The following is a 22,868-nucleotide window of genomic DNA, read 5'->3' as shown; positions in this document are numbered from 1 at the left end:
GTTTACTTCTGTAATTCAGCTGTTAATGGGACCCAGGACTGGCTGGGCAGACTTGCAGGCAGCTGGCTGAGGTTACTGTATCTCTTCCAGCTGTGGGTCCCAGCTGTTGTTCGGGTGCCCACCCTGGGGTGAGGAACTGGGCTTGGAACTGAGGCCTGAGGGACCACTGCTTCGCGAAGTCATTTCTTTATGCCCTAGCTTTTCACTTAATAAGTGTCAGAAAGTGCTTGAAACAGTAACACAAAAGTGCTCAGTACTCGCCACGGTGATTATTATTAAAGACTCCAGACAGTTCACCACAGCCTCCCAGACTGACGCATGCTGAGGCAGACGGAGCTCCAAGCTTGTCCACGCAAGGACAGCACAGCCTGTGGGGCTGGTGACTGAGATATGACTTCAGCTGACACCTGAAACACCCTGAGCACTCACTCTGGGCTGTAAGGTCCCTCCCAGACCGAAGGGCCACAGGTGGGGGTTGGCTGTGGGCATCTGGCCTGTCCGTCCCTCCCTCCAGGAAGGAGCCTTTAGGGAGCAGTGCCTGGGCCACTTTGCACCAAAGCAAAACCAGACAGCGGGCTCTAGATCCCGGTGTGGGCAGGAGCTAGGGCATGTTCATCACACGATGGGGATGGCGGGGGCCACCAGCGTGGCCGCGTTAGAGACAGAAGTAGCAGACCCTCACGCAAGCAGGAGCTGCCCAGGGCCCAGGAAGGGTGGGCCAGGCCTAGCTCCAGCCTCGTAACCCTGGGGAGGCCTCAGGGTGAAAGGGAGGGAGGGAGAAGCCCCAGGCCCAGGCCCAGCTTGGGTACAAATGACTGACAGTCCCTTCAGAGACCCCAGCCTTGCAGGGTATGGCAGCCAGCGGGTGAGGTGTCAGGAGGCCCCGCTGGGGTTGGGCCTTATCTCATGGAGCTGTCAGATGCAACATCGCGATCGGAGTCCTCAGTTTCGCTTGGCGGCGGTGGGTCACTAGGCGGGACCGAAGTGAAAGCAGGAGACTTTCTAGAAAAACAAAGTTGTCACCTTGGGGCCAAGGGCTCATACTCTGGGGGCGGGCCGGAAGTTGGGACAGAGAGGAGTCCTGCTCCCTGCTGGGGGAAGCAGTGCCTGTCTATACTGCAGGCTCTGAGGGTCAGGAATATCTGAATCACAGAGTGAGACTGCGTGAGACTGCCGGGCGTGAGGATCACACTGACTGGGGCCCGGCTTTATCTCCCTCTGTACTTTCTTCTGTTTTGAGACGGGTCTCACTATGCCGCCCAGGCTAGCCTTGAACTCCTGCACTGCAGCGATCTTCCTGTCTCAGCCGCCTGAGTGTCTAGGACCATAGACACCAGCATGCCCAGCTGTTTGCACTCTTCCTTTGAGGTGTAAGCTACCCAGTATTCAAACGCAAAGGCACGGCCCACCCCGACTTGAGGAAAACCTGCCCGTCTGACCCTTGCCTCTTCAGGTGGCCTGCCTCCAGCCATCCAGCTGCCCAGGGCTGGTCTGGGCAGGCATGCGCAGCCCGTCCCGCCTGGCTGGCCCCAGCCCTCTGCTCCTCTCCCTCCTGGCGGGGCAGAGCCTTACCGGTCGCCGGACTGTGTGATGAGCCGGCGGCAGGTCTCCATCTGCACATCCAGGCCCCGCTTCATGCTGCACATCTCCATGTACTCGTGCAGGTGCCGGTTCATGTCGTTCTTGGCCGTGGCCAGCTCCAGCTGCAGCAGGGCAGGGAAGCCGCCCGGTTAGCAGGCCTGGGTGAGAGCAGCAGCAGCGCCTCTATACCCCTGAGCCGACCCTACGCTGACCTGACACCAAGCCCAAAGGCTGGCCATAAGTGAAAGACTCAAACAGAAATCAAAGTCAGGGGTCACGGCACACGTCAGTAATCCCAGAACTCTGGGAGGCTGGGGCAGGAGGATGGCAAGTTTGAGCCCAGCCGCTTAGACCCTATCTCAAAATAAAAAATAAAAAAAGGGCTGAGGGTGTAACTTGTGTAAAGGCTCTGGGTTCAACCCCTAGTGCTACAAAAAAGCAGTCAACCTAATCAGAAGCAGAAAGCACCAGATATGTCTCTGGCTTTCCTGGGAAATGTTTCCTTTTCTCTCTTTTCTTTTCTTTCTGTACTGGGGATGGAACTGGGGCTCCATGCACACTAGGCAGGGCTCAGTCCTGCGCACACTGCCGTCCCTCTCCGTCTCCCAGGAAGCCATCTACACAGCAGACCCCGGAGGGAGGGAAGAAAGAACAGCAGCTGGGCAGACAGAGCGGCGAACCGCTCCACCTCATGGGCCTCCACCTCAAGGGCCTCCTCGGAGACCCCTGACTCCCAAACGTGCTGGCCCCTGGCCCCCCACTACCCCCAGGGCTGGTCTGAGCCCTCCGGGCCTAACTCAGTGGCCCTTGGGCAGGGCTCGGAGGCCACAGCAGCAGGGAAGTCTGGCTGGCTGGATCAGCCAAGCGTGTGATGCACGGCCTGTGATCCTGGCTGCTCTGGAACCAAACTGCCCAAGGGGCTGGGCAGGGAAGGAAGGGAAGGAGGTGGCAAGGGAGCCCCCAGCACCAATCGGGGCTGGTGGGAGAGGCCAGGGAACCAGGAGGAGAATGAGATGGGTCACAGGGCACCCCACAGAGCACAGCGCGAAGGGAGGGGCAAGGTGCGACCCCACTGTGTCCGCACTGTGTCGGGGACACTGCAGCCGCCGCTCAGACCGGCTACCCCATCCCACCTTCCCGGCTTCTCCTCTTCAAGGACAGCACAGCGGAAGGGACTGCAGACCAGCATTTGGGGGGCAGAGAAGAAGGAAGGAGAGCAAAAACATTCCATCAAAATACAGGGCTAAACCAGCACAGAGGTGCATGACCATCATCCCACCTACAAGGGAGGCTGAGGCAGGAGGATCACAAATTCAAGTCCCACCTGGACAACTCAGCCAGACCCTGTTTCCAAATAAAAAAGGGCTGAAGATGCAGCTCAGTGGTAGAACACCTGTGGGTTACATCCCCAGTGCTATAAAAAATAAATGAGTGTAAACAAGGATTAAAAATGATAAAAATGAATAACTGATAATTTGAAATAGGAAAAAAGGTCCAAAGACGAAGGAGTGAAGGGAGGGAAAGGGGAAAGGAAAAGACGGAAAGGAAAAACTATAAGAAAAGAAAAAAAATAGAAATGAAATCTATGTAAATAGGGAAGGGTGGAGGGGGTGAAGGGTGCACAGGTAATGGGGAAAAAAATAAGAACCAAGGGCCGGGGATTTAGCTCAGTGGTTTCGACACCTGCTACACAAGTGCAAGGACCCGAGTTTGATCCCCAGTACCAAAAACAAAAACAAAAACAAAAATAAAATAAGAACCAAGATACATCATGTACAGGTACAAGCAAAATATAAACGAATTGTATACCTAAAATGTACCAATAAAAGAACTAAAAAATAAATAAATTAAATGCACGGCTGGTCTCTACCTAGGAGTAAGTCCCTCTAACTCACACCCTTAAGGCAGGGATAGGGTACAAGGATGACACAGGTCAGGAGGCAACCTCAACACCTAGAAGACTCCAGACTTGGGCAGGGTGTGGAGGGGCCTCAGCTCACCATCCACTAGTGGGGCTCCTCGTCCCCTACGGCTCAGGGACCCTGAGGTCAAGGGTCACAAGTGAAGGACCCCGAGGGCACCCAGCCCGCCGCCCAAGCCTGCCCCTCACCTCATCCTGGGGGTCAGGCAGCTCAGAACAGCTTCAAAGGGAAAGGGATGTTTTCTCACCAGATCTCCGTGGGGCGGGGCTAGAGACTGACCCAGGGGACTCTGCTTGGAGCAGCATCCCTGAACCTTTCCATTTCTGAGACAGGGTCTCTGAAAGTCACTAAGCTGCCCAGGCTGGGCTTCAACTTGTGATCCTCCTGCCTCAGCCTCCCAGAGTGCAGAAATCAAAGGCATGTGGCACCATGCCAGGCCATGCTTTTGAGCCAGAGATGCGGCCCCAGATCACTTGGTCCCTGGGAAGCTGAAGGCAGAGTGAGGACACGGAACCTCAAGTCCCCCACGGAAAACAGGTGGGCGCAGCTCAGAGGCAGGGAGGGAGGGAGGGGAGGACACAGTGAGACAGGGGCAGAGGACAGCGAGATCAGTTCTTCCCACCGCGGCCTTAGCTGGAACAGAGCGCTGGCTGTGCCTCTGAAACTTAGCGTTTGTTTGCCTGGGCCAAAAACTAAAACTCAGCTTTGCTTAGAGGAGCAGGACCGTCTGATTCGTGCTGGGGGAATGAAAATATGGGCCAAGAATTGCTCAGCCTCCCTCTCCAGATGCAGCAGCGTGGACACGGCAGGGATCAGAGCCCACAAGGCAGAAGTCTGCTTGGCCCTACAGCAGCATCCCTGTGAGGCCACCTCACCCAGGGCAGGACACTCAGTCGCACCCAGCGCTCCGCCCAGGCCCCTGCATCTGCATACCCGAGGGCGCCCCACAGCCAGGAACGCCACGTCTGGGTGCCACAGTGCTGCTGGCATCACACAGGTACCACTCCATCTAATCTTCCCAATGCCCTGGGAGTGGGGGGACCACTCAGACCCCCACTTGACAATAAAGCTACAGGCTTGGAGAGAACAAGCGACAGAGCTGAGACTCGAATCCACGTCCCTCTGCCTCCAGAGCCCAAGGTCTCTAGGACCCACGGGGAGTGCACAGTGACAGAAAGGGCAGGAGCCCACCCCTTGAGCCGGCTGGTGCCCTTGGCATCAGCACACACCTCACCTCTATCTGGTCGATGGTTTCCTGATACTCCTTCTCCCGGGTTTTGAACAGGGACTCGGTGTCTTTGATCACCTTCTCCAGGCTGTCTTCCTGCTGCTGGAGAAGAGGGAGAGAGGTCGGGTCGGAGGAGGCTGCGGAGGAGCAGGAAAGGACAGAGGGAGGAGGGAGACACAGAGGGAGCAGGGGGAAGCCACACAGGGAGACAGAGCGAGTCAGAGCAAGACAGACCGAGCGAGCGGGCGGGTGGCCAGCAGAGACAGAGCTGAGCCTGAGGCGGGAGGGGCGGTTACCTCTCCCTGGGCCTCTGCTGCCGCCAGGGCATAGCCCGAGAAATCCTCCCACAGCAGCAGGGTCTCCTCAGTCTCCTCCCAAGTCAGGCTGTCACAGTCGTCCTCAAAATCATACTCCCTCCTAGAGACAGGCAGGGAACCCTGAGTTGGCGGGCTGTGCTGCAGAGCCGGCCTGGGCCTGGGCCTGGGCCTGGGCCTGGGGGCGGGCCTGAGGGACTCACAGATGGTTCAGCATGCGCTGCATCTCCTCATTGATGCTCAGGGCCGTGCTCTCCTCCTCCTCCCCATCGGGCTGGCAGGGCCCCTCACTCTCCGACACCAACACCGAGGTGTCCTCCTCCACAGCAGCCTTGCGCTCCCGCTTCCGCCCCCCCATGGATGGGACCTTGATGGGAGACAAGTGCAGAGGCTACAGAGACGAGGCCGGGGCGGGAGGCCAGGGCGGGAGGCTGGGGCGGGAGGCCGGGGACAGACAGAGAAGACACAGTCACGAGGACAGGAACAGACACGGCAGAGTCACCAGAGACAGGCAGATACACACAGATGGGGCAGGGCTGCAGCCTGAGGAGGAAGAGGAAGAGGAGGCCGGGGGGGGGGGGGGGGAGAGCAGCAAGCTGCAGGAGGGGCAGCCCACCTGACCACATTAAGAGGCGCCTGCCGGCTAAAGAGGAACTGTCTTCTCTAAAAGAACTAAATCAGAGGCTGCAGAGGCTGAGGACCTGGTGTTTACAGAGAATTTCAGTCGCACCCAGATCTAGACGGCCAATGGGAGAAGGGCGAGGAAGAAATGCAGTGAGGGGAGACTGAAAACGGGAGAAGAGCAAGAGACACAGAAAGAGGGCATCTGCTGAAGAGTGGCCCAACAGAGCGGCTCAGAGCCTGGGCGGGACACTGATAAGCTTTCGTGAGATCAAACTAACCAGCTTCTTCTATGGAAAAAGCAAGAAAGATGAGAGGAAAAGAGAAGCAGACAGGAGAGAGAGAGGGAGGGGAGACAGCATTAGAAACGGCTTCCAAACTTCTCTCCTGAGCTGCTCTCTGCCCCCCAGCCGAGTCCCACTGGGGCCCCAGGGCCCCGAGACCCCCGAGATGGGCCCTGATGGAAGCTTCGCCACCTGCCCCAGCCCTGCCCAGGGTGAGGGCAGCCAGCCTCGCACCTGGAACATCTGGATCATGTCCTCACAGTTGCGCTGCTGAGCCAGGTCACACAGCTTGGCAGTGATGTCGATGCGGCGGCAGATGTCCATGTCCACCTTCATGGCCTTCTCCTGGATCTTGGTGTCCAGCTCTGACAGGTTCTGCCCAAGGAGCACAGGGAAAGTTAGGAGAGGCCCAGTACCCCCACCTGGGCCTACTACGCCCTTGGCCAGGTCCTCACCCTTCCCATCATACCCGCCACTTCCCTCCCCCCCACCCCGCCGACGTCCCTGGCTCCCTTTTCCCAAGCACACGTGGTGGCCCAGGCCTGAAAAACAGCACACAGGCAGCTGAGGTAGGAGGATTGCCCTAAGTTCAAGGGCAGCCTGAACATCATAGCAAGACCTTGTCTCACAAAGCAAAAAAAAGAAAAGAGAGCCAGGGATTTAGCCCAGTGGTTTCGCCACCTGCTGTGCAAGCACAAGGACCCGAGTTTGAACCCTGGTACCAATAAAAGAAAAGAAAACAAAGAAAGAAATCTCTTTTCCTGGGGACCCTCCGCAGGGTCCCTGCCAGAGGAACACTCCAGAGAATGTGGCCCAGAGCCCGGGGCAGGCAGGGGACCTGGACCAACAGTCCTGACTCTCCTGGAACTTTAGTCCCCAGAGAAAGGAGACCCTGGGCACTGCAGAGTGGAGAAAGAACCCGAGTAATGATGACACCTCCTGCTCATTAGTTCTAAGCACATGTGTCAGGCCCCGCCCCATGTGCATTTCCGCCCTCACAATAACCCGGGAAAGTATCTGCCTTTACTTCCCCGATGCATAAGAGAGAACACAGGGCGGCCTTGCACCACGGCGGGGAAGGAGCTGGCCCAGAGCCATCGCTAACAAGCTTCAGAGGTGGGGGTCGGGCAGCTGCACTGAGCTGCATACTAACACTTCAAAGCAGGGGCCAGGGACGCCAGGGATGAGGCTACGCCAACCCTGTGACACAATACAGGCTTTTGCTCCTTTTTGTCCTGAGCTGGAGGGTGGCATGGGAGAAACCACTAGAGGGACAGCAAAGTGAGGGGAAGGCAGACAGGACAGCCGGGACAGAGCTGGACTCACATTGCTCATGAGCCCCTTGAAGACCACCAGCTCGGCTTTCAGCTGCTCCACCTTCATGGCCAGCTCCTCTTGGCAGGCATCAGCCTCTTGGGCTTCCTGTGGGCAGGAGGGGGCCGACATCAGGGCGTGAGGAGGGGCAGGGAGCAGGGGCAGTGGCGGCCACCCTCACCTCCTGGAGCTCGTTCACGCGCTCCTGCAGCTGGATCCGCACCGTGTATTCCTCTTCCCACCTGACAAACAGCAGGAAGAAGAGAGCATGGCCCGGTGACCCTCTGGCCCCCACTGCTGCCTGACCCCAGCGGGGACATGTGGCCAGCTGGTGGGTAGCCAGCTGCAGCTGTTGGAGGCTCCATGCTTCCTGGCAAGGGCCAAGCTCACAGCTGCCTTCTGGGAACCTCTGGGCCATGCACCAGAAGCCATATTTAAGAGCAACTGTGGCCACCCTGGCCTTCTCCGTGCCCACCCCTGCCAGGACCCAGCTCCGCCAGCTATCTGCACAGCTGCACTGCCCACCTCCTGCCCGCACCAGACCGCCAGGCCCACCTGGCCCAGTCTCCCACCTTCAGCACACAGATCCGGTCTCCCGCCTCCTGCCCGCACAGAACAGAGCTCGTGTAGCCCGCTGCCCTGCCTCCTGGGGAACATTTAACCCTGTAAAAGCATCTGCAGGACACAGGCCAGGTCACCAGGGCTGCTCAGGAACCTGGGGGAAACACTCACAGTCCTACCCGGAGCCCCCGGAAGTGAGCCTCAGGAGGTGGCAGGCCTGGCCTGGGAAGGCAGTGCCCATCAGGAGCCGGGGTTACTCAGCAGCCCGACCAGAGGAGGGATGGGAGCATGGCAGCACCTCACTAAACTAAGCTAACCTGCCCAGTGAGAGCCAGGTGGGCGGCTCCTCCTGCCTTTCAGAATCCAGAGACTAGGGTGGCAGGAGACTCTTGCTCCCCTGGGAGGGGGGCCGGCTGGGGCAGGGAGGAGAGGTCGGGGCCTGGCTCTGTCAGGTCAGGACCCAGGTGGGCTGGTCTAGCAGCGCATCTCAGACCTGGTTCACACAAGCTCAGCCCTTCTCACCACACTCGAGAGGCTTCTTGGTCAGAGAAAGGAGGGGACCTGCACTGTGAGAAGCCTCCATGGGGGAGCAGGAGAGGGAGTGGCAAAGAGGACAGCTAGGAGGCTAGGACACAGACATCCCAGGAAAGAGCCTCTGGGGCGGGGTGGGGCCCTCTTTGCCCCTTCCCGCCACTGTTCCGTTCCCCTCCCGGTCTCCTTGCTCTCCCATATGCCTGGCCTCATGCACAGCCGCACTGCAGTGCTCCTAATAATAGCTCTGGCCTCGCCTCAGGGCCCGCCCACTCGGGCTGCACAGGCTCCCAGCAGCCTAGCTCCCTGCCTTCCCTGCAGCCTCTGCGCCTTCTTTTGCTCCAGCACCGAGGGCTGTAGTGGCCGCAGGGTACGTGTGTCCCTAGACGACCCTCATCTCTCCCGGGCCTTTGCTTCTTTGTCTGCAACACGAAGGCATGGGACATGGTCCCTTCTATGCCTGGAGTCCTCGAGGGCCTGGTGGAAGCCAGCAAGACTGAAGAGGGGCCAATAACCCTGACGGTGGTCAGGAAGAATCGCTGACAGCAAACTCCACAGATTTGGTGGAAACCTGAGGAGGGAATTTAAACTAAAGAAGACAGTGAGCACACACAGGACACACAAGTCTGAAAATGAATCTGCTGGAAGCTCACTAGGGTTCTCTTTGCTCTCCAGCCAGACTTTCACACCTGACTTCCACTCAGGTCTCATCTCTTGTACCAGCTGTCCTTAATATGGGAAGAATCTGAGCAACTTCTGTAGATACTGAATTTACCAAACAGCCCCCTTGCAAATAAACTATTGTATATCCTCAAACTGGAGAGAGAAAAAGGTCACACAAAGCAGGGGGGCTGAAAATAGAACCCAGAAGGCCTCAGCTCCTTCCCACTTTAACATCAAGCCTTCCCCAGTACTTCCAGGCCAACAACAGGAGATGCAGTGTTGCTATAAAGAGCCCAGGAGGAGGGCAAGGGATCTGGGGTGGAAGAATGAGTGTGGCCATGTCACGTACCATACGGCTCTAGCACAGGGCCCTCTGCACAGCCGCGTGCTGCAGAGCGATGAGCTAATCAGTCCCCAAGGAGTAAGCCTGCTGCCCTGGACAGCTGGACCAAGGACAAACACTCTTTCACTTAAAAAAAATAAAAGGGAGCAGTTGTTCCTGTGGCTATGGACATATTCCAGAACCGTCTGTGTTCTGCTGACTGTTGGTGAGCTCCTGCAGGGGCAGGCTGGCTCCGGGTGGCACCTGCATGATGGTTTCAGGACAAGTGAAACCCTCAAGGTCAACCAACACGGGACCCTGCCTCAGGAAGCCAGCCCGAGGACTCCAGTTACGGATCCTTCAAGGTCGCCCCCAGATAAGGTGGCAGCTTCCCAGAACATCCAACTGGGCCTTGCCCACTGCTAAACCGGACGCTGACCCCTGCTACTGAGCTGCAAAGGTAGTCCCAGGTGCCCACCACGGGTGACGGCAGCCAAGATGCTCCAGCCTCCTTCCCAGTCATCTCTTCCCCTCCACCATGGCCCTGGTCAGTCTGTAAACTGCTGGCTCTGCCCGAGCTCCTGTGTACCGGCCTGGTTACCAAGCACCTAGGGCCCTGCTTGGTAAACAGCTGGCACTGTGGTACCTCATCTCTTCCTCCTGCCCCTAGTGCTGCCCCACTGGGGCAGGGTTTTTCCCAGAAGGCAAATCACCCTCAGAGCACACAGGACCTGCCCTGAGCTGTCTCACGGTTGCCAGGTGTGTCCATGTTCCCAACTTTTTCTCCTCAGGCCCTCTCTGCTGGCTCTGTTCATGCTCCGTTGGCCAGAGTCCCCCAGCAGCCCCAGGACAGTCCCGTCCCTTTGCCCCAGTGAATTCCCTTCACTGTCTTTTCTCATTTTTCTCACTTACCCCAATGCCTCGAGGTCCCAGAGCCTCTCACACGAACCAAGAGCACCCTGGGGAAAGCCTGGGTAGGGACAGACCACCCAGGGCCCCTCCCAGTTTCACTTCACTTAGTTTTCCAAAATGTAGCTGTATCGTTTGCTTACTTTAGATCCGTGTATGGAGCTTACATCCTAAAATTGCCCCAAGAGCTGAGACTGGTAGGGCAATCAGTATCCCAGACGCCCAGCCCTTTCACTCCTTACCACCCCCCCACTCCCGTTAACACAGTCGCCTGAACACTGCAGGAGGCAGGGAGCCAGAAAAGACTGAATTCCCCAGTGTTCTGCTCCTACATGCTCCTGTCACGAGTCTGACTTCTGCATTCTCCGTGGACCCCGGGCTCCCCGTATCCTGGTCCTGCCAGGCCCCTGGTCACACAGCGGGCACATTGGTGTCCTGTCCGCCCTCATTCGGGCCCCCACACCTCCCGCCCCGCTGTGCGTGGCGTGTCGCTGCGCCCCGGCCCCCACTTCCCGGGCCCTACCTCCGCTTGTACTCGTCCCGCTCCCGCTTTACTTTGGCCAGCACGTTGTAGAGCGCGCGGATCTCGGGAGTGATAGTGTCGATCTGGACGCCCACCCCGTCAGGGTGCACCCACGACAGGCCGGGCCCCTGCACCAGCGTGGGCTCCAGTCCTGGCCCGAGCCGGCGGGAGTGCGAGAAGGACCAGATGGTGCCGGGCATGAAGCGGCCCGACGACGAGAAGGAGGAGGCCGAGGCGGCGGAGGGCGGCGCGGGGCAGGCCGGGGAGCGTGCCGGGGGGCAGACGGCGGCCGGCCGCGCACCCAGCGCCAGCCCCAGCGGCCGCACCGGGCTGACGAAGCCGGTCTGCACAGCCTGGTCTCGGCGCGCAGAGCCCCGCCGGCCCTGCTTACCCTCCTCCAGCGCCTGCTGCAGCTGCTTCTCCAGCAGCCGGTTCCGGCGCTCCAGCTCGTGCACCTTGGCCAGGAAGCAGCGGAAGCGCAGGTTCAGCGTCTTGAGCACGCTGATGTTGGAGCCCAGGTCGTTTCGCAGCGCCATGGCGGCGGGGGGCGCGGGGCCGGGCCCGGGCGGCGAGAAAGCAGCGGGGCCGGCGGGCGCGAGCGGCGCCGGGGGCAAGTCCCCGCCCCCGGGAAAGGGGTCGCCCCCCAGAGGCCCGGCCAAGCCCTGCTGCTCCTGCTGTAGGAGGAAGAGGTTGGGGCCGAATAACGGATTCATAGCTGCGCCTTCTGTCGGGAGATGGAGCCCGGCGCTTGAGCCAGGAAGGGTGGCGAGCGAGAAGAGCCAATGAGGCGTCCGTGGGACCCGGATGACCAATCAAAGGGCCCGGGGAGGGGGCAGAGGTCAGGAGGCGGGCTGAAAGAGAGCCAATGAGAGGCCCACACCGGAGGCTGAGCCCTAGACCTAGGTCTGAGGCCCTTCCGGGTCGGGGCCTGCCTGGCTCTCCGGCTAGGGGACCCAAAACCCGACCCTCCGGTACCCCGTGGGTTCCCGGGGCAGGAAGTCCGGCCTGTCGTCTGTACCCTATCGCCCTGCTCTCGCCAAACACCCAGCTCTGCCCCCACACCTCAGCTCCCGAGGCCAAGCTTCGGTTGGCAGGAGCCTGGAACTGGCCTCCCATCGTGGTCAAGCCCACCGTTCCCTCCCTCTCCGGGGACCGCGCCCCACCTTCCCACCCGCGGCCAGCACCCAGTCCCCTTAAAGAACACAATGAGCGGGGTGATAAGGTATCAAATCTCATGTGAGGCACGGGGGAAGGAAGGAAGGATCCCGACTGTGACAGTGAGCCAGCCCAGGCCAGTTTTCACCGCCTAGAACAGCTGCTGGCTGGCGCCCTTCCTCCTCTTCGCTGGTGGGGGCCGGCCGGACCTGCGCGGGGTCACAGTCGGGACCTGAGTGGGGACCTGAGGGCCCTCGGGAGTGCCACTGTCCTGGAATTTGGCTTTCTTCCCAGGCTCCTCTGGGAACTGCTGTTTCGCCTTCCCAGCCCCTTTGGCCTTCCCCAGGGTCTGACCACGGTCCTTCAGCCTGGGGGTGGCCTGAGTCTCGGAGAGGGGCTGCACAGCAGGTGTTCCTGTGTCCCTGCCCTTGAACAGAGCAGACTGTCTCGGGGAAGCCGCTTTCTTGGAGAAACGCAATTTCTTTAGCTTCCCAGTCATCTTTGGTTCCCTGGTCACATCAGCTTTTCCAGGGAGCTTACTGCTGCCCTGGAGCCTGGAGGACGCTTGGACCTTCGTGATGGAAGGTACAGTGCACAGTTCCGATTCTGCCCCTTTGGAGACCCCATTCAGCTTTTGGAAGGACGCCTTGTTGGAACGCTGACGCTTCTGCAATGGCTGCTTTGCCTCGGTGGCCACTTTGGCTTTCTTGGCTGGCTGGCTGCTGTTCTCAGACTTGGGAGGGATCTGACCCTTCAAGTCTGGCGAATCTAGGTCTGTAGAGGTGCCTGTTGCAGAATTCCCTAGGGTTAAAATTAAATAGGTATTTGAGATGGGCCTTATCATTAAGTGGTCTTGATCATTACCAAAGAAACAAGCAGAGGTTATTACAATATGGGAATGGCCACCTCTTGGTCAAGTGTTCCACATAATCAAGATGCTGGCTAAGAGCTGTTATCTGTATTGTTCACATCACCTGGCTTTTGCACAAGCCTTATTTGAACTTGTGTTAAGAGATCACTAGAGTCGAGCGTAATGTAATCCAAGGTTGAGGCAGGAGGATCACTGTGAGTTCATGGCCAGCCTGACCAACCTGAACTGGCTGGGGACTTAGCTCAGTGGCACCCGCCTGTCTCATAAGCCCAAGGTCCTGAGTTTGATCCCCAGTATGGGGGTGGGGGGAACGGGACCCCAACCTGAACTACATAGGGAAACATTGTCTTTTTTTTTTTTTTTTTTGGTACCAGGGATCGAACTCGGGACCTTGCACTTGCGGTGGAACCACTAAGCTAAATCCCCGGCCCTTGTCTCAAAAAAAAGAAAAAGAAAAAAAGATCAGTGTGTACTATATATATATATCATCCTCAGGGCAAAAGGTTTTACAGAGAGCTGCGCCCTCTTGAAGCTAGCAGGTAGCAAGACATCCCCAGGAAGGGGCTGAGTCCTAGCATCTCCTGAATAAATCTGAATTCTGAAGCACTAGGTTTAATTTTTAAAACAAAGACAATTTTTCTCTCCAATGAGGATTTCTGACAAAATGCAATAACATGCAACTAGAAAAAAACTAGTAAAGCATCAATGAAGACTGATAAATATGTATTTAAGTAACATATTTCTTAAGATTTTTATTTAATATTCAGATACAACTTTTGTAAGAGACATTATTTTTAAAAATATTAAGGCTAGGGGTGTAACTCAGTGGCACAGTGCTTGCCTAGTCTGAACAATGCCTTGGTTGGGTTCAAGCCCCAGCACTACCCCGAGAAAAAGAAAAAGAAAAAAGCAGGAGATTGAGAGGAGGAAAAGAAAAAAAACCCGCCAGTGGAAATCACACAATTTGTATTAAGAGCTCTTCCGTCTGCTGTTAAACCCAGGCTCCTATCCCAACATGCAGCACTCTCAAATCTGTTTCAGAAAACCCCACCTTTGCCCTTGAGATCCAGGCCAGCCTCAAGATGGCCAAGAAAATGATCTGCAATTAGTGAGACAGGCTCAGAACTGCTGATAGCTCATGGTGTCTGCGCCAAGCCAGCGCTGAGAATGGTGGACCAGCAGAGCTGTATTACCAGTAAGTCAACCCCAGGCCAAAACAGAAAAGAAACCACAGGGGCCGGGTATTTAGCTCAGTGGTTCCGCCGCCTGCTGCGCAAGCGCAAGGACTGAGTTCGATCCCCGGTATGGGGGGAGAAAAAAAAAAAGAAACCACAACCCGCAGCCGAGATGCATTAGTGCAAAACAGTCACAGCCCCCGGAGAGAAGAAAGGAAAAGATCTCCGTCTACGTGAACTCTGGAACCTGTTCCAATGGGGTCCAGGGCTCAAGAACAATTCTGAGAGACTCTAAGCATGCTAGGTCCAAGCTAAGCAAGGATCCATCTTTTCTTCCCTGCAGGCACCACAAGGCCTCCAGAGAGGCCCAAGGAGCAGAAGGTGAGGAGTGGAGAATACACAGATCACTTACCTGTTCCAGCCTGGGGGATTGAATTGGAGAATTTCTTGAACTTGGCAATGAAGAAACCATCCATATTGTGGGTGTGAGGGTAGAAACGCCGAGTGGAGCGCAGAGTGGGGTGAAACCGTCTTTCTCGAAAACGGGTAAAACCTTCCTGACCAAAATCTAGCCCTGTGGGCACCAGCCGTACGCTCCTCTTTTTCAGGGCATAATCCACCACCCACTCGTTCTCTTCCACCTGCACACAGGGGGACAGACGCAGCCAGCAAGGAGTCACTGGAGCTGAAGCTGTGAACAGCCCGGGCCGCACCTCCCACCTCGCCCTCCCCTGCGCTGACTCAGCACTGGCCTCACCATGACAGAGCAGGTGCAGTACACGAGGTAGCCACCCGTCTTGGAGGTGGCGTTGACAGAGTCGATGGCGCTGAGGAGCAGCTCTTTCTGCAGGTGGGCACAGCGCAGGACGTCCTTCTCATCCTGTCCCAAGGAGAACCCATGACTTCATCTGCCCCAGAGCTCTTCTCTGCCTCACACCCCCAGCCCAAGCCCCCCCAACAGCTGTCCCCCCATCCACACCTTATTCGTCTTCACAGCGGGGTCCTTGGAGATGATCCCAGTGCCACTGCAGGGAGCATCCAACAGGACACGGTCAAAGCCACCTACTACCTGTGGAAAGGGGAAGGTCAGCCCCATCGCTACTGCCACCTGCAGAGCAGCACTTTACTGCAGTCACAGGGGAACGTCCCACCTTAGGGAACTGGCGCCCATCGTAATGGCTGATAATGGCGTTGGTGACTCCCAGCCGGTGCAGGTTGCCCACAACGCTCTTGAGTCGCTCGGCATTGGCATCGTTGGCAAGGATCACACCCGTGTTCTTCATCAGCTGGGCTGGAGGGAGACGCCAGAGCTGAGCGCCAGAGCTGAGCAACCTACCCCCGGGCTCACCACCTCCAGCCCAGGAGCCCACAGGCGAAGTCACCTCCCTGCAGCACAACTTCACCCCAACAAGCCCTGCTCCCTCCTGCACAGGTCTGCCGGCCTGCTCCAACCCACTCACTTGTGAACATCCTTCTGGCCGCACAGACTAAATCACTGCTGTTAAGTGACACCACCTCATAAAACCATTCACTGCTTATTATGTATTCGACACTGTGCCAAGGACAACAGTTTTGGGTCTGTTTTTTGGAGATAGGGTTTCACTGTAGCTCAGGCTGGCCTTAAATTTGCTGTGTGGCCCAGGCGGGCCTCAAACCCAGTGACACTCCTGCCTCAGCCTCCTGAGTGCTGGTATTACAAGTGTGTGTGACCACACCCAGTTGGTTCCAAGGACTTCTAAACACAGTGTCAATCCGCACAACCCTCGTGTAACCTAACAGCCAGCTCAGCACAGCTCCAACCCCACTTCAGGGATAAAAGAGAATGAGAGGCGCACACGGGTCAGATGGGTAGTAAGTGGCACAGCTGGCCCTGGAGCCCAGACCAACTCCAGAAACTGCTCCGATATTACCGCTCTGCCAGCTGACTGGTGCTCACGGAGAGCGCCATCAGCACTAGGCATCACCAACCCCCGCTACTTTCAAAGGCAGAGAGCCAGAAGAAGGCCACCCTGTCTGTGCGCCTACCTATGTAGCTGGTTTTCCCTCCAGGTGCACAGCACATGTCCAGGATCCACTCGTGTTCCTGGGGTGCCAAGGCCATGACAGGCAGCATGCTGGAGGCTCCCTGCAGCATGTAGTGCCCGGCCAGGTACTCAGGAGTGGCCCCTGTGGGGGGAAGGCCACTCTGTGACATGCTGGTGGAATAAGGACACGGAGCGGAGGGCTACTGGGCAGGCGACACTTACCAATAGGCACCGAAGAATCATACACCACAAGTCCAGTCTTGGACCACTTGCCCAAGGGATCCAGGTTAACCCCACGATTGATCAGTGCCTGGGGGAGGGAGATTGGAAAGCCTCATAGGACACGCGACCCAGGAGCTGGGGGAGACCCGAAACCAGGCCCACCAGCAACCCCACGACACCCCACTCCCAGTGCCCGCCCAGAACAGCCACCCCGGACTTCCCCCTCCTCACCTGGCCTGTGATACCCTCTTTCCCATCCCCTTTCTGCAGTGCTAGAGCTGGAATCCAGGGCCCCGTGCGTCCTAGGCAAGCGCCCTACCGCTGAGCCACTCTTAGGCCCTGCCCTTTCTTCTCAACCTCAGGCTCTTGACTCAAGATCTAAGTCCTACCCCAAAGGATCAAAATGCCCTGTCCTGTTTTTTCATTTTCTGGAAGTGGACCCTGATTTTCCAAGAGGCTCAGCCCTCGCTCATCCTACAATTTCATGTTACTGGTTACAGCTCATTAAAGGCAGTTACTGAGTCACCTTCACCCAGGAGATGCACAGTATGCGAGACCACACCATACAGCAGGGACCTTTCACACAGGCTCCCTGGGTCCCTGGAGATAAGGACACACTGCTTCAGCACACGCGTTTTTCCCCAGGACAGGAGTCAGCTTCCTCAGCTCATTAAGGACCTGTGGCATCTGCTCAGAAGGCAGTTTGCTCTGATGCAGGTGTCTTGTCCCAGCCCCAGAAGCATGCATCCAGAGGAATGAGCTTCCCCATCCTTCAGCCTATGATGCTAACATGGGCCTCTCCAGGTTTGCCAGCCAGGGGGAACAGGGCAACCCCCTTAGCAGAAGCCAGTCCCACTCCGAGACAGGCCCAATGCCAGCCCTCACCTGGGCAAGGTCTCGGCGCCGTGTTTTCAAGGTATTGGTCCTGAGGGTAATGGGCCGAGGGACTTCATTAGCTTCCAAGAACTCTATGAGCTGAGGAGACAAAACAGCAGGGGCTGAGGCAGGCCAGCCAAGAGGCTTGTCAGACAAGAAAGAAGGGGGCTTAATGTCACCACAGGGGGTAAAGTGAGGGGAAAGCACAAAGGCATTGGACTGGCCATGCCTTACCTCAGGCGCAGGGAAGAGCTCCACCAGCTTCCCGAGCAGGAAGTCCCCATAGGAGTAGTAAGTGGCCAGATCCTTCTGAAGCCGGCCCAGATACTCAGGACGAGACCGGCCTTCTTCCCGCTGCGCCCCAAAATCACGTAGTACTCCTACTATATCCTGGATCCTCTTGTGAACTCGCTGCAGGTCTGGAGCTTGTGCATGTGGACCTGCTAAGGAACTGTTTCATGTAACTGTAGGGCTGCCAACCTCCTCCCTGGGGAACCTTCCCCCTACCACCCTCCCCCAGCTCTGGAAGGATATCCAGGTCCAGCTCCCCAGCAGGGGGCAGCACAAACTCTTCCTCATCCACATTGATCTGCAGGCCCCCCTCTGCCTCATCCTTTGTGGGGCCTGACTCAGGGGACATCCCCTCCTCATCCTCTTCATCAGTTTCCTCCTCACTCCACTGGGCCCTAGAAGAGTCCAGGACAGCGATTACAGACCAAAACAGACACCTCCTCCCTCCCCAGCCTCCTAACCCCAGCTGCCCCCTCTCCGCTGTCTGAACAGTTTCCAAAACTCACCCAGCAGCAGCTTCCCAAGCCTTCTGCTTCTGAGCAGCTCTTTCAATGGGCAGCAGCTGGAGAGAGACAAGCGGCTGACTGCACAAGCTCCCAGGCCATGCTGAATACCCTGTGTCCTACTCCTCAGTACAGATTTAACACTTGCTCTCAGAAGCACATATGGAAGCTAAAACGAGTAAGATTTAACACAGGGGCTGAGGATGTTGTTCACGGGAAAGCACTTGGCCAGCACCCACAGGCTCTGGGTTTGCTCTCCAGCACGGAAAGATTTGACACAACACTGGTCATTGCGAAACTAAGTGATGGATTGAAAGGTTATATTGTTCTTTCTACTTTCACGAGTACTGACTTAAAAGAAGACGGAACACATTTATATACCCATATGTACAAAAGAAATGAACTGCCCTTGGGCACCACTTTATATAAGTAGTTCAAACCACAATGCATTTTCAAGTTTGTTTCTTGTTCTTTCATTCCGTTGATCGTGAGCATTTTTCTCAGACATAATGGCCAATGTTAACTCATCAGGTGCAGGAGCTATAATCTACTTAAACACAGCCAACACTTTGGCAGCTCCTGGTTTTTGGCATTATGATACACACGGTGCCTGCAAAATTAGTAGTAACTGCAGACAGCAGGGGATTGTGGGAAAGGGTCCACATGGAGTTGGCTAGGGATGTAACTCAGTGGCACAGTGCTTGCCTGGCACGTGCAAGGTCCTAGGTCGCAATTGGGGATTTTTTTTCCATACTGCTCTAGTTTTTCTAACATACTCACATGCAATTGTGCAGTAACTTCTTGCATCTCAGTAAATAATCTTTGCCTACATTTTGAATTATCTTCTAAAACAGAATTATTAAGTCCAAAGAAAAATACTTTTTTTTGAGACAGGGTCTTGTTATGTTGTCCGGGCTGGTCTTAAACTCCCAGACTCTAGTAATCTTCCTGCCTCAGCCTCCCCAGTAGGTGGGACTGCAGTGCCGCTGCACCAGATCCAGAGAGACTTAAAATTCTCAGATGAAAATTTTTTTTTTTTTTTGGTACTGGGGATCAAACTCGGGTCCTTGCGTTTCCGCAGCAGGCAGCAAAACCACTGAGCTAAATCCCCAGCCCAGATGACAATTATTTTATTGAAAACGTGTTTACCTGCCTATTCCCAAAGGTGGGGCATACGAGTACCTTTCCACATCTTCACCAGCAATGAGCGTCTCACTTTTTAAATGCTCTACCCTACAGAATGCTCCTTCAAACTTGAGTGCCTTGAGAAAGGACGCGATGCAGTAGGGAAGGGCAAAGGCGCATCGGAACCCCTCTATCTGGTCAGGTTATCTATCCTGTCACTGAGGGGAAGTCTCAAGAATCTGGAAAGCAACAAAAAGGCAAAGCTCCATCTGTGAAAACCCAGCAGTGACTCTCACCTCTTCCCCATCAGCCTCCTCTGAGTCCGAGTCCACTCCATAGTCATCTACCATATCAGCATCACTGTCCTCAGAGCCCCACAGGTCTCTCTGCTCCACTGTGCCATCACCTTCAGAGTCCTCTTCCTCATCACTGCTGTGCGCTGGTACTGGATGCTTCTTATCTCGAGCAGCGTTAAATAAAGCCTGTGTTCCCTTCTTACCGGGTGTCTGGACTGCTTCTGCAAAAGTTCCGAGGGGCTGAAGAATCCAGGAGTAAAAGCAAGGACACTTCCCCACCCCACCCCCTAGCCTGTTACTTTCTACCCCTAGGAATGGCCTCTGCTCTTCTTTCACACCACAGCGCCCAGCAAGTCTGCCCCTACCCAGGAAGTATAAGTCCTCCTGGGGCACCCAGCTTCTATTTCCACTGACCTTTCGGTAGCTTTCCAGGTGACGGTTTGGTCCCCAGAGACTCATTTGTCTTAGAGGCTTCAACAGACCCCAACCTCCTCTTGGCTGCCCTAAAAGAAGTACAAAGTGAGAAATGGGAACGTCTGCAGCCAAGCCACTTCCCCTAGGAGAACATGACACAGGTCACAGCCCTCTCCCTCAACCAACTCCATGTGGCTAAAAGATGAGCAGCAACCATTTTTTTATTTTTCCTTTTTTTTTTTGGTACTGGAGATCCAACTCAGGTCCTTGCGCTTGCGCAGCAGGCGGCGAAACCACTGAGCTAAATCCCCGGCCCAAGCAGCAACAATTTAATCCAGGCAAGTCTGGGCACTTACCTCTTTCTAGCACGACTAGACAGTCTCTTGGAATTTTCATCACCAGCTGAAAAAGGCAGAATAAGAGATTACAGGGGGAAAAATGGGAGCAGAAATACAAGTAGGAAAAGGACCAGCACACTAATTAAAGGGACAGAGAGCTGGGAAGCTGGGGGTGCACAGCCCACATTCTCAGCATGTACAAGGCCGTGGGCTCAATCCCCAGCCCCATAGAGTGAACAAAGAATAAATGCTGAAGGAAGGGCTAGGGGCATACAGCTCAACTTCAGAGTATATGCTTAGTAAGTTTAAGGCTCTGGGTTCCAACCAAGTATCATTAAAAACAAAAATGAAGGGGCCGGGGATTTAGCTCAGTGGTGCCCTCGCCTGCCTCGAAACCTCAAGGTCATGAATTCGATCCCCAGTATCAAAAAAAGAAAAGCCAGGCGTGGTGGTGGATGCCTATAATCCCAGCACTTGAGAGGCTGAACCAGGAGGATTGCCTCAAGTCTGAGGCCAGCCTAGGCTACATAGTGAGACCCTGTATTTTTTTTTTTAAAAGACATGAATCACTCATCTGATTGTTCAACAACTAAATCTGCATGGTAGTACAAGCCTGTAATCCCAGCATTCCAGGAGGCTGAGGCAGGAAGATGGCAAGCATGAGCAACTTAGCAATTTAGAGACCCAGTCTCAAAATTTAAAAAAAATCTTTAAAATTAAAAAAAGTTTTAATTTTTTAAAAATTAAAAAAGGGGCCCGGGGATTTAGCTCAGTGGTTTCGCCACCTGCTCCACAAGCACAAGGACCTGAGTTCCATCCCCAGTACCAAAAAAATTAAAAAATTGTTTTTAAAAATTTAAAAAGGGCCAAGCATGCAGCTCATTCAGAAAAACCTTCAGTTTAATCCCCAGCACCACAAAAAATACATAAGTAAAAATTTAAAGCGGCACAGACCTCTAATCCCAGCACTTGGGAGACTGAGGCAGGAGGGTTGCTGCAAGTTCAAGGTCAACCTGAACTACAGGAAGACCCTGTCTCAAGAAACAAATTTAAAGTTCATACTGGGCCTTCCTTAAGGTTTTAATAAAGAGCAATATCACCATTCTCCGGCCGGGGATTTAGCTTAGTGGTTTGGCCACCTGCTGCGCAAGAGCAAGGACCCGAGTTCGATTCCCCCCCCCCGTACAAAAAAAAAAAATCACCATTCTGACAATATCGATTCAAAATTGTTTCTCTCTCCTTCCTTTTCCTTTTTTCTCAGATTACTCAATTATCAAGGGCAGATTTGACTTCACAGATGCTGTTTTTTATACACTACCAACATACAAAAGGCACAGTTTTCAGCCCTGCCGTTTACTCTGTGTGTGTGCAAGTTAAACTCTCAGCACCCACTTTCTTAGAGAACGAAATGATACCGCGTGTCCTAAGAGTCCCGAGTGGGCTTGCTCATACTGAAATAAACTGCAGCCTCTGCCCAACACCGAAACTCCCTGTGCAGCTGTCTCTCCCACCTGACCTCCAGGTAGACACCACGGAGCTTTCCCATCTCCATCCCTCCCACCAGGTGACTGGCCTGTCCCATTCCCAACTCCCACTTGCCAAAATGTTACCATTTTCCAAACCCAGCTTTAACAAAACTACAACTTCCGCAAGAAACAAACTCAACGTGAAAAGACACCTCTCCTTGCACGAGTACTCGTGCCCCGCCGCACCCTCCCCGCCCCGAGCCTCCATTTGCCATTCCTCCCTGGCATCTTCTACCTGAGCAGGGTGCGCCCACACACAACGTGGGCGCGGGCCGCAGGGGAGGAACCCTTACCGGCAGGCAGGAATCTGGCCAGCTCGGTCTCGGCGCCCCTCTGTTTTCGGGCCTTCCGGCCGGGCCCGCGCTTCTCCTTCGTAGGGTCCAACTTGCGCCCCATGCTAGTGGAGAAAAGCACGGGGAAGGCGGCGTCGCGCGTGTCGGGGGATCGCAGGACCGAGGCTCCCCACGCCCCTTCCGCAGCGACTGGCCCGCGCCCCGACTTCCCTCAGATCCAGCCCAGGCCTACCCCACACCGGATCAAGCCCAGCCGCGGCTCCACGTGCACTCCGGGGAGTGCGGAACCGCGCTCGCTGAAGAAGCGAGCTGCGCCTGCGCGCGGAGACGCTCTTCCGCCCCGCCCCTTCCGGTCACGACCGCGCCCCGCTCGGGGCGCTCGAGACCCTGGGGCAGAAGGGGCCTTGGATCGCCCGCTCCGCCTGGGGCGCCAGCTTCTGCCTCCAGCCTCTCCAGGTCCTCGGTCCCGTCAGCCCGAAGAGCCGCCCACCGCCGACCTCCCCTTCTTGAGGGGACCCCCACCCGGGTAAGGGTCCCCTTGGCCCCGGTCCACAGCTGGAGCCCAAGAGACATTTCCACCAGACTTTGCAAGGAAAACCTATTCGACCCTCCCTGAATGAACTTTTTTTTTTTTTGGCCCCGGGGACAGAACTCGTGTCCTTGAGCTTGTGCAGCAGGCAGTGAAACCACTGAGCTAAATCCCGGCCCCTCCCTGAGTGAACTCCAAGGTCGTTTGACATGAAAAAGAATTTCTTTTGGGTTTTTTGAGACAGGGTCTTGAGGCTGCGATCCTCTTGCTTCAGCCTCCCAAGTACTGGAATTTTAGGCGCGCACCACCATGCCCAGCCTACTCTGAAAATCTGAATGGTCAGGCGCACCTCATCTAGGAGTCTCTTGCCTGCCCAGCACTTACCAGGCCCTGCAAAAACAAAGTCCCTGGCACTTTACTGATTTTACCTGACAGCCCTACGAGGCTGATCTTCCTA

The 22,868-nt window shown here is 55.9% G+C and overlaps 2 protein-coding genes across 9 annotated transcripts; both read right to left on the bottom strand.

Moving 5' to 3' along the window:
* Window positions 1-250: 250 nt before the first annotated feature.
* Window positions 251-12,009, bottom strand: Iffo1 (intermediate filament family orphan 1). 7 transcript variants are annotated; one of them, XM_021248123.2, is made up of 9 exons: window positions 11,165-12,009; window positions 7,446-7,506; window positions 7,277-7,372; window positions 6,185-6,325; window positions 5,249-5,412; window positions 5,028-5,148; window positions 4,738-4,833; window positions 1,573-1,703; window positions 251-1,002 (listed from the first exon to the last, which is right to left on the bottom strand). In XM_021248123.2, exons 1-9 carry the CDS (start codon window positions 12,007-12,009, stop codon window positions 900-902), a joined length of 1,758 nt encoding a protein of 585 aa, XP_021103782.2. In that variant the 3' UTR covers window positions 251-899. The 7 variants fall into 7 exon arrangements, with proteins under 7 accessions (XP_021103782.2, XP_087069677.1, XP_021103783.2 ...); XM_087213551.1 differs by having other exon boundaries at window positions 251-998; XM_021248124.2 differs by having other exon boundaries at window positions 4,738-4,830.
* On the bottom strand, window positions 11,992-22,194 carry Nop2 (NOP2 nucleolar protein). Of its 2 annotated transcripts, XM_004869400.4 has the most exons (16): window positions 22,115-22,194; window positions 21,883-21,986; window positions 20,082-20,127; window positions 19,726-19,814; window positions 19,312-19,532; window positions 17,894-17,949; window positions 17,631-17,782; window positions 17,331-17,530; window positions 17,106-17,195; window positions 16,221-16,308; window positions 16,000-16,140; window positions 15,126-15,265; window positions 14,954-15,043; window positions 14,732-14,854; window positions 14,387-14,615; window positions 11,992-12,729 (listed from the first exon to the last, which is right to left on the bottom strand). In XM_004869400.4, the coding sequence occupies exons 2-16, from the start codon at window positions 21,983-21,985 to the stop codon at window positions 12,080-12,082; spliced, it is 2,418 nt and encodes an 805-aa protein (XP_004869457.2). In that variant the 5' UTR covers window position 21,986; window positions 22,115-22,194; the 3' UTR covers window positions 11,992-12,079. The 2 variants fall into 2 exon arrangements, with proteins under 2 accessions (XP_004869457.2, XP_004869456.2); XM_004869399.4 differs by lacking the exon at window positions 22,115-22,194 and having other exon boundaries at window positions 21,883-22,108.
* Between the last annotated feature and the right edge of the window lie 674 nt (window positions 22,195-22,868).

Source organism: Heterocephalus glaber, unplaced genomic scaffold (genome assembly GCF_053883595.1).
Source record: "Heterocephalus glaber isolate CG9 unplaced genomic scaffold, H.glaber_assembly_v1.0 deba00001444, whole genome shotgun sequence".
Classification (NCBI taxonomy): Eukaryota; Metazoa; Chordata; class Mammalia; order Rodentia; family Bathyergidae; genus Heterocephalus; species Heterocephalus glaber.
Note: the sequence above shows the minus strand (reverse complement) of the source record. Positions and strands in the feature narration are given on the sequence as shown.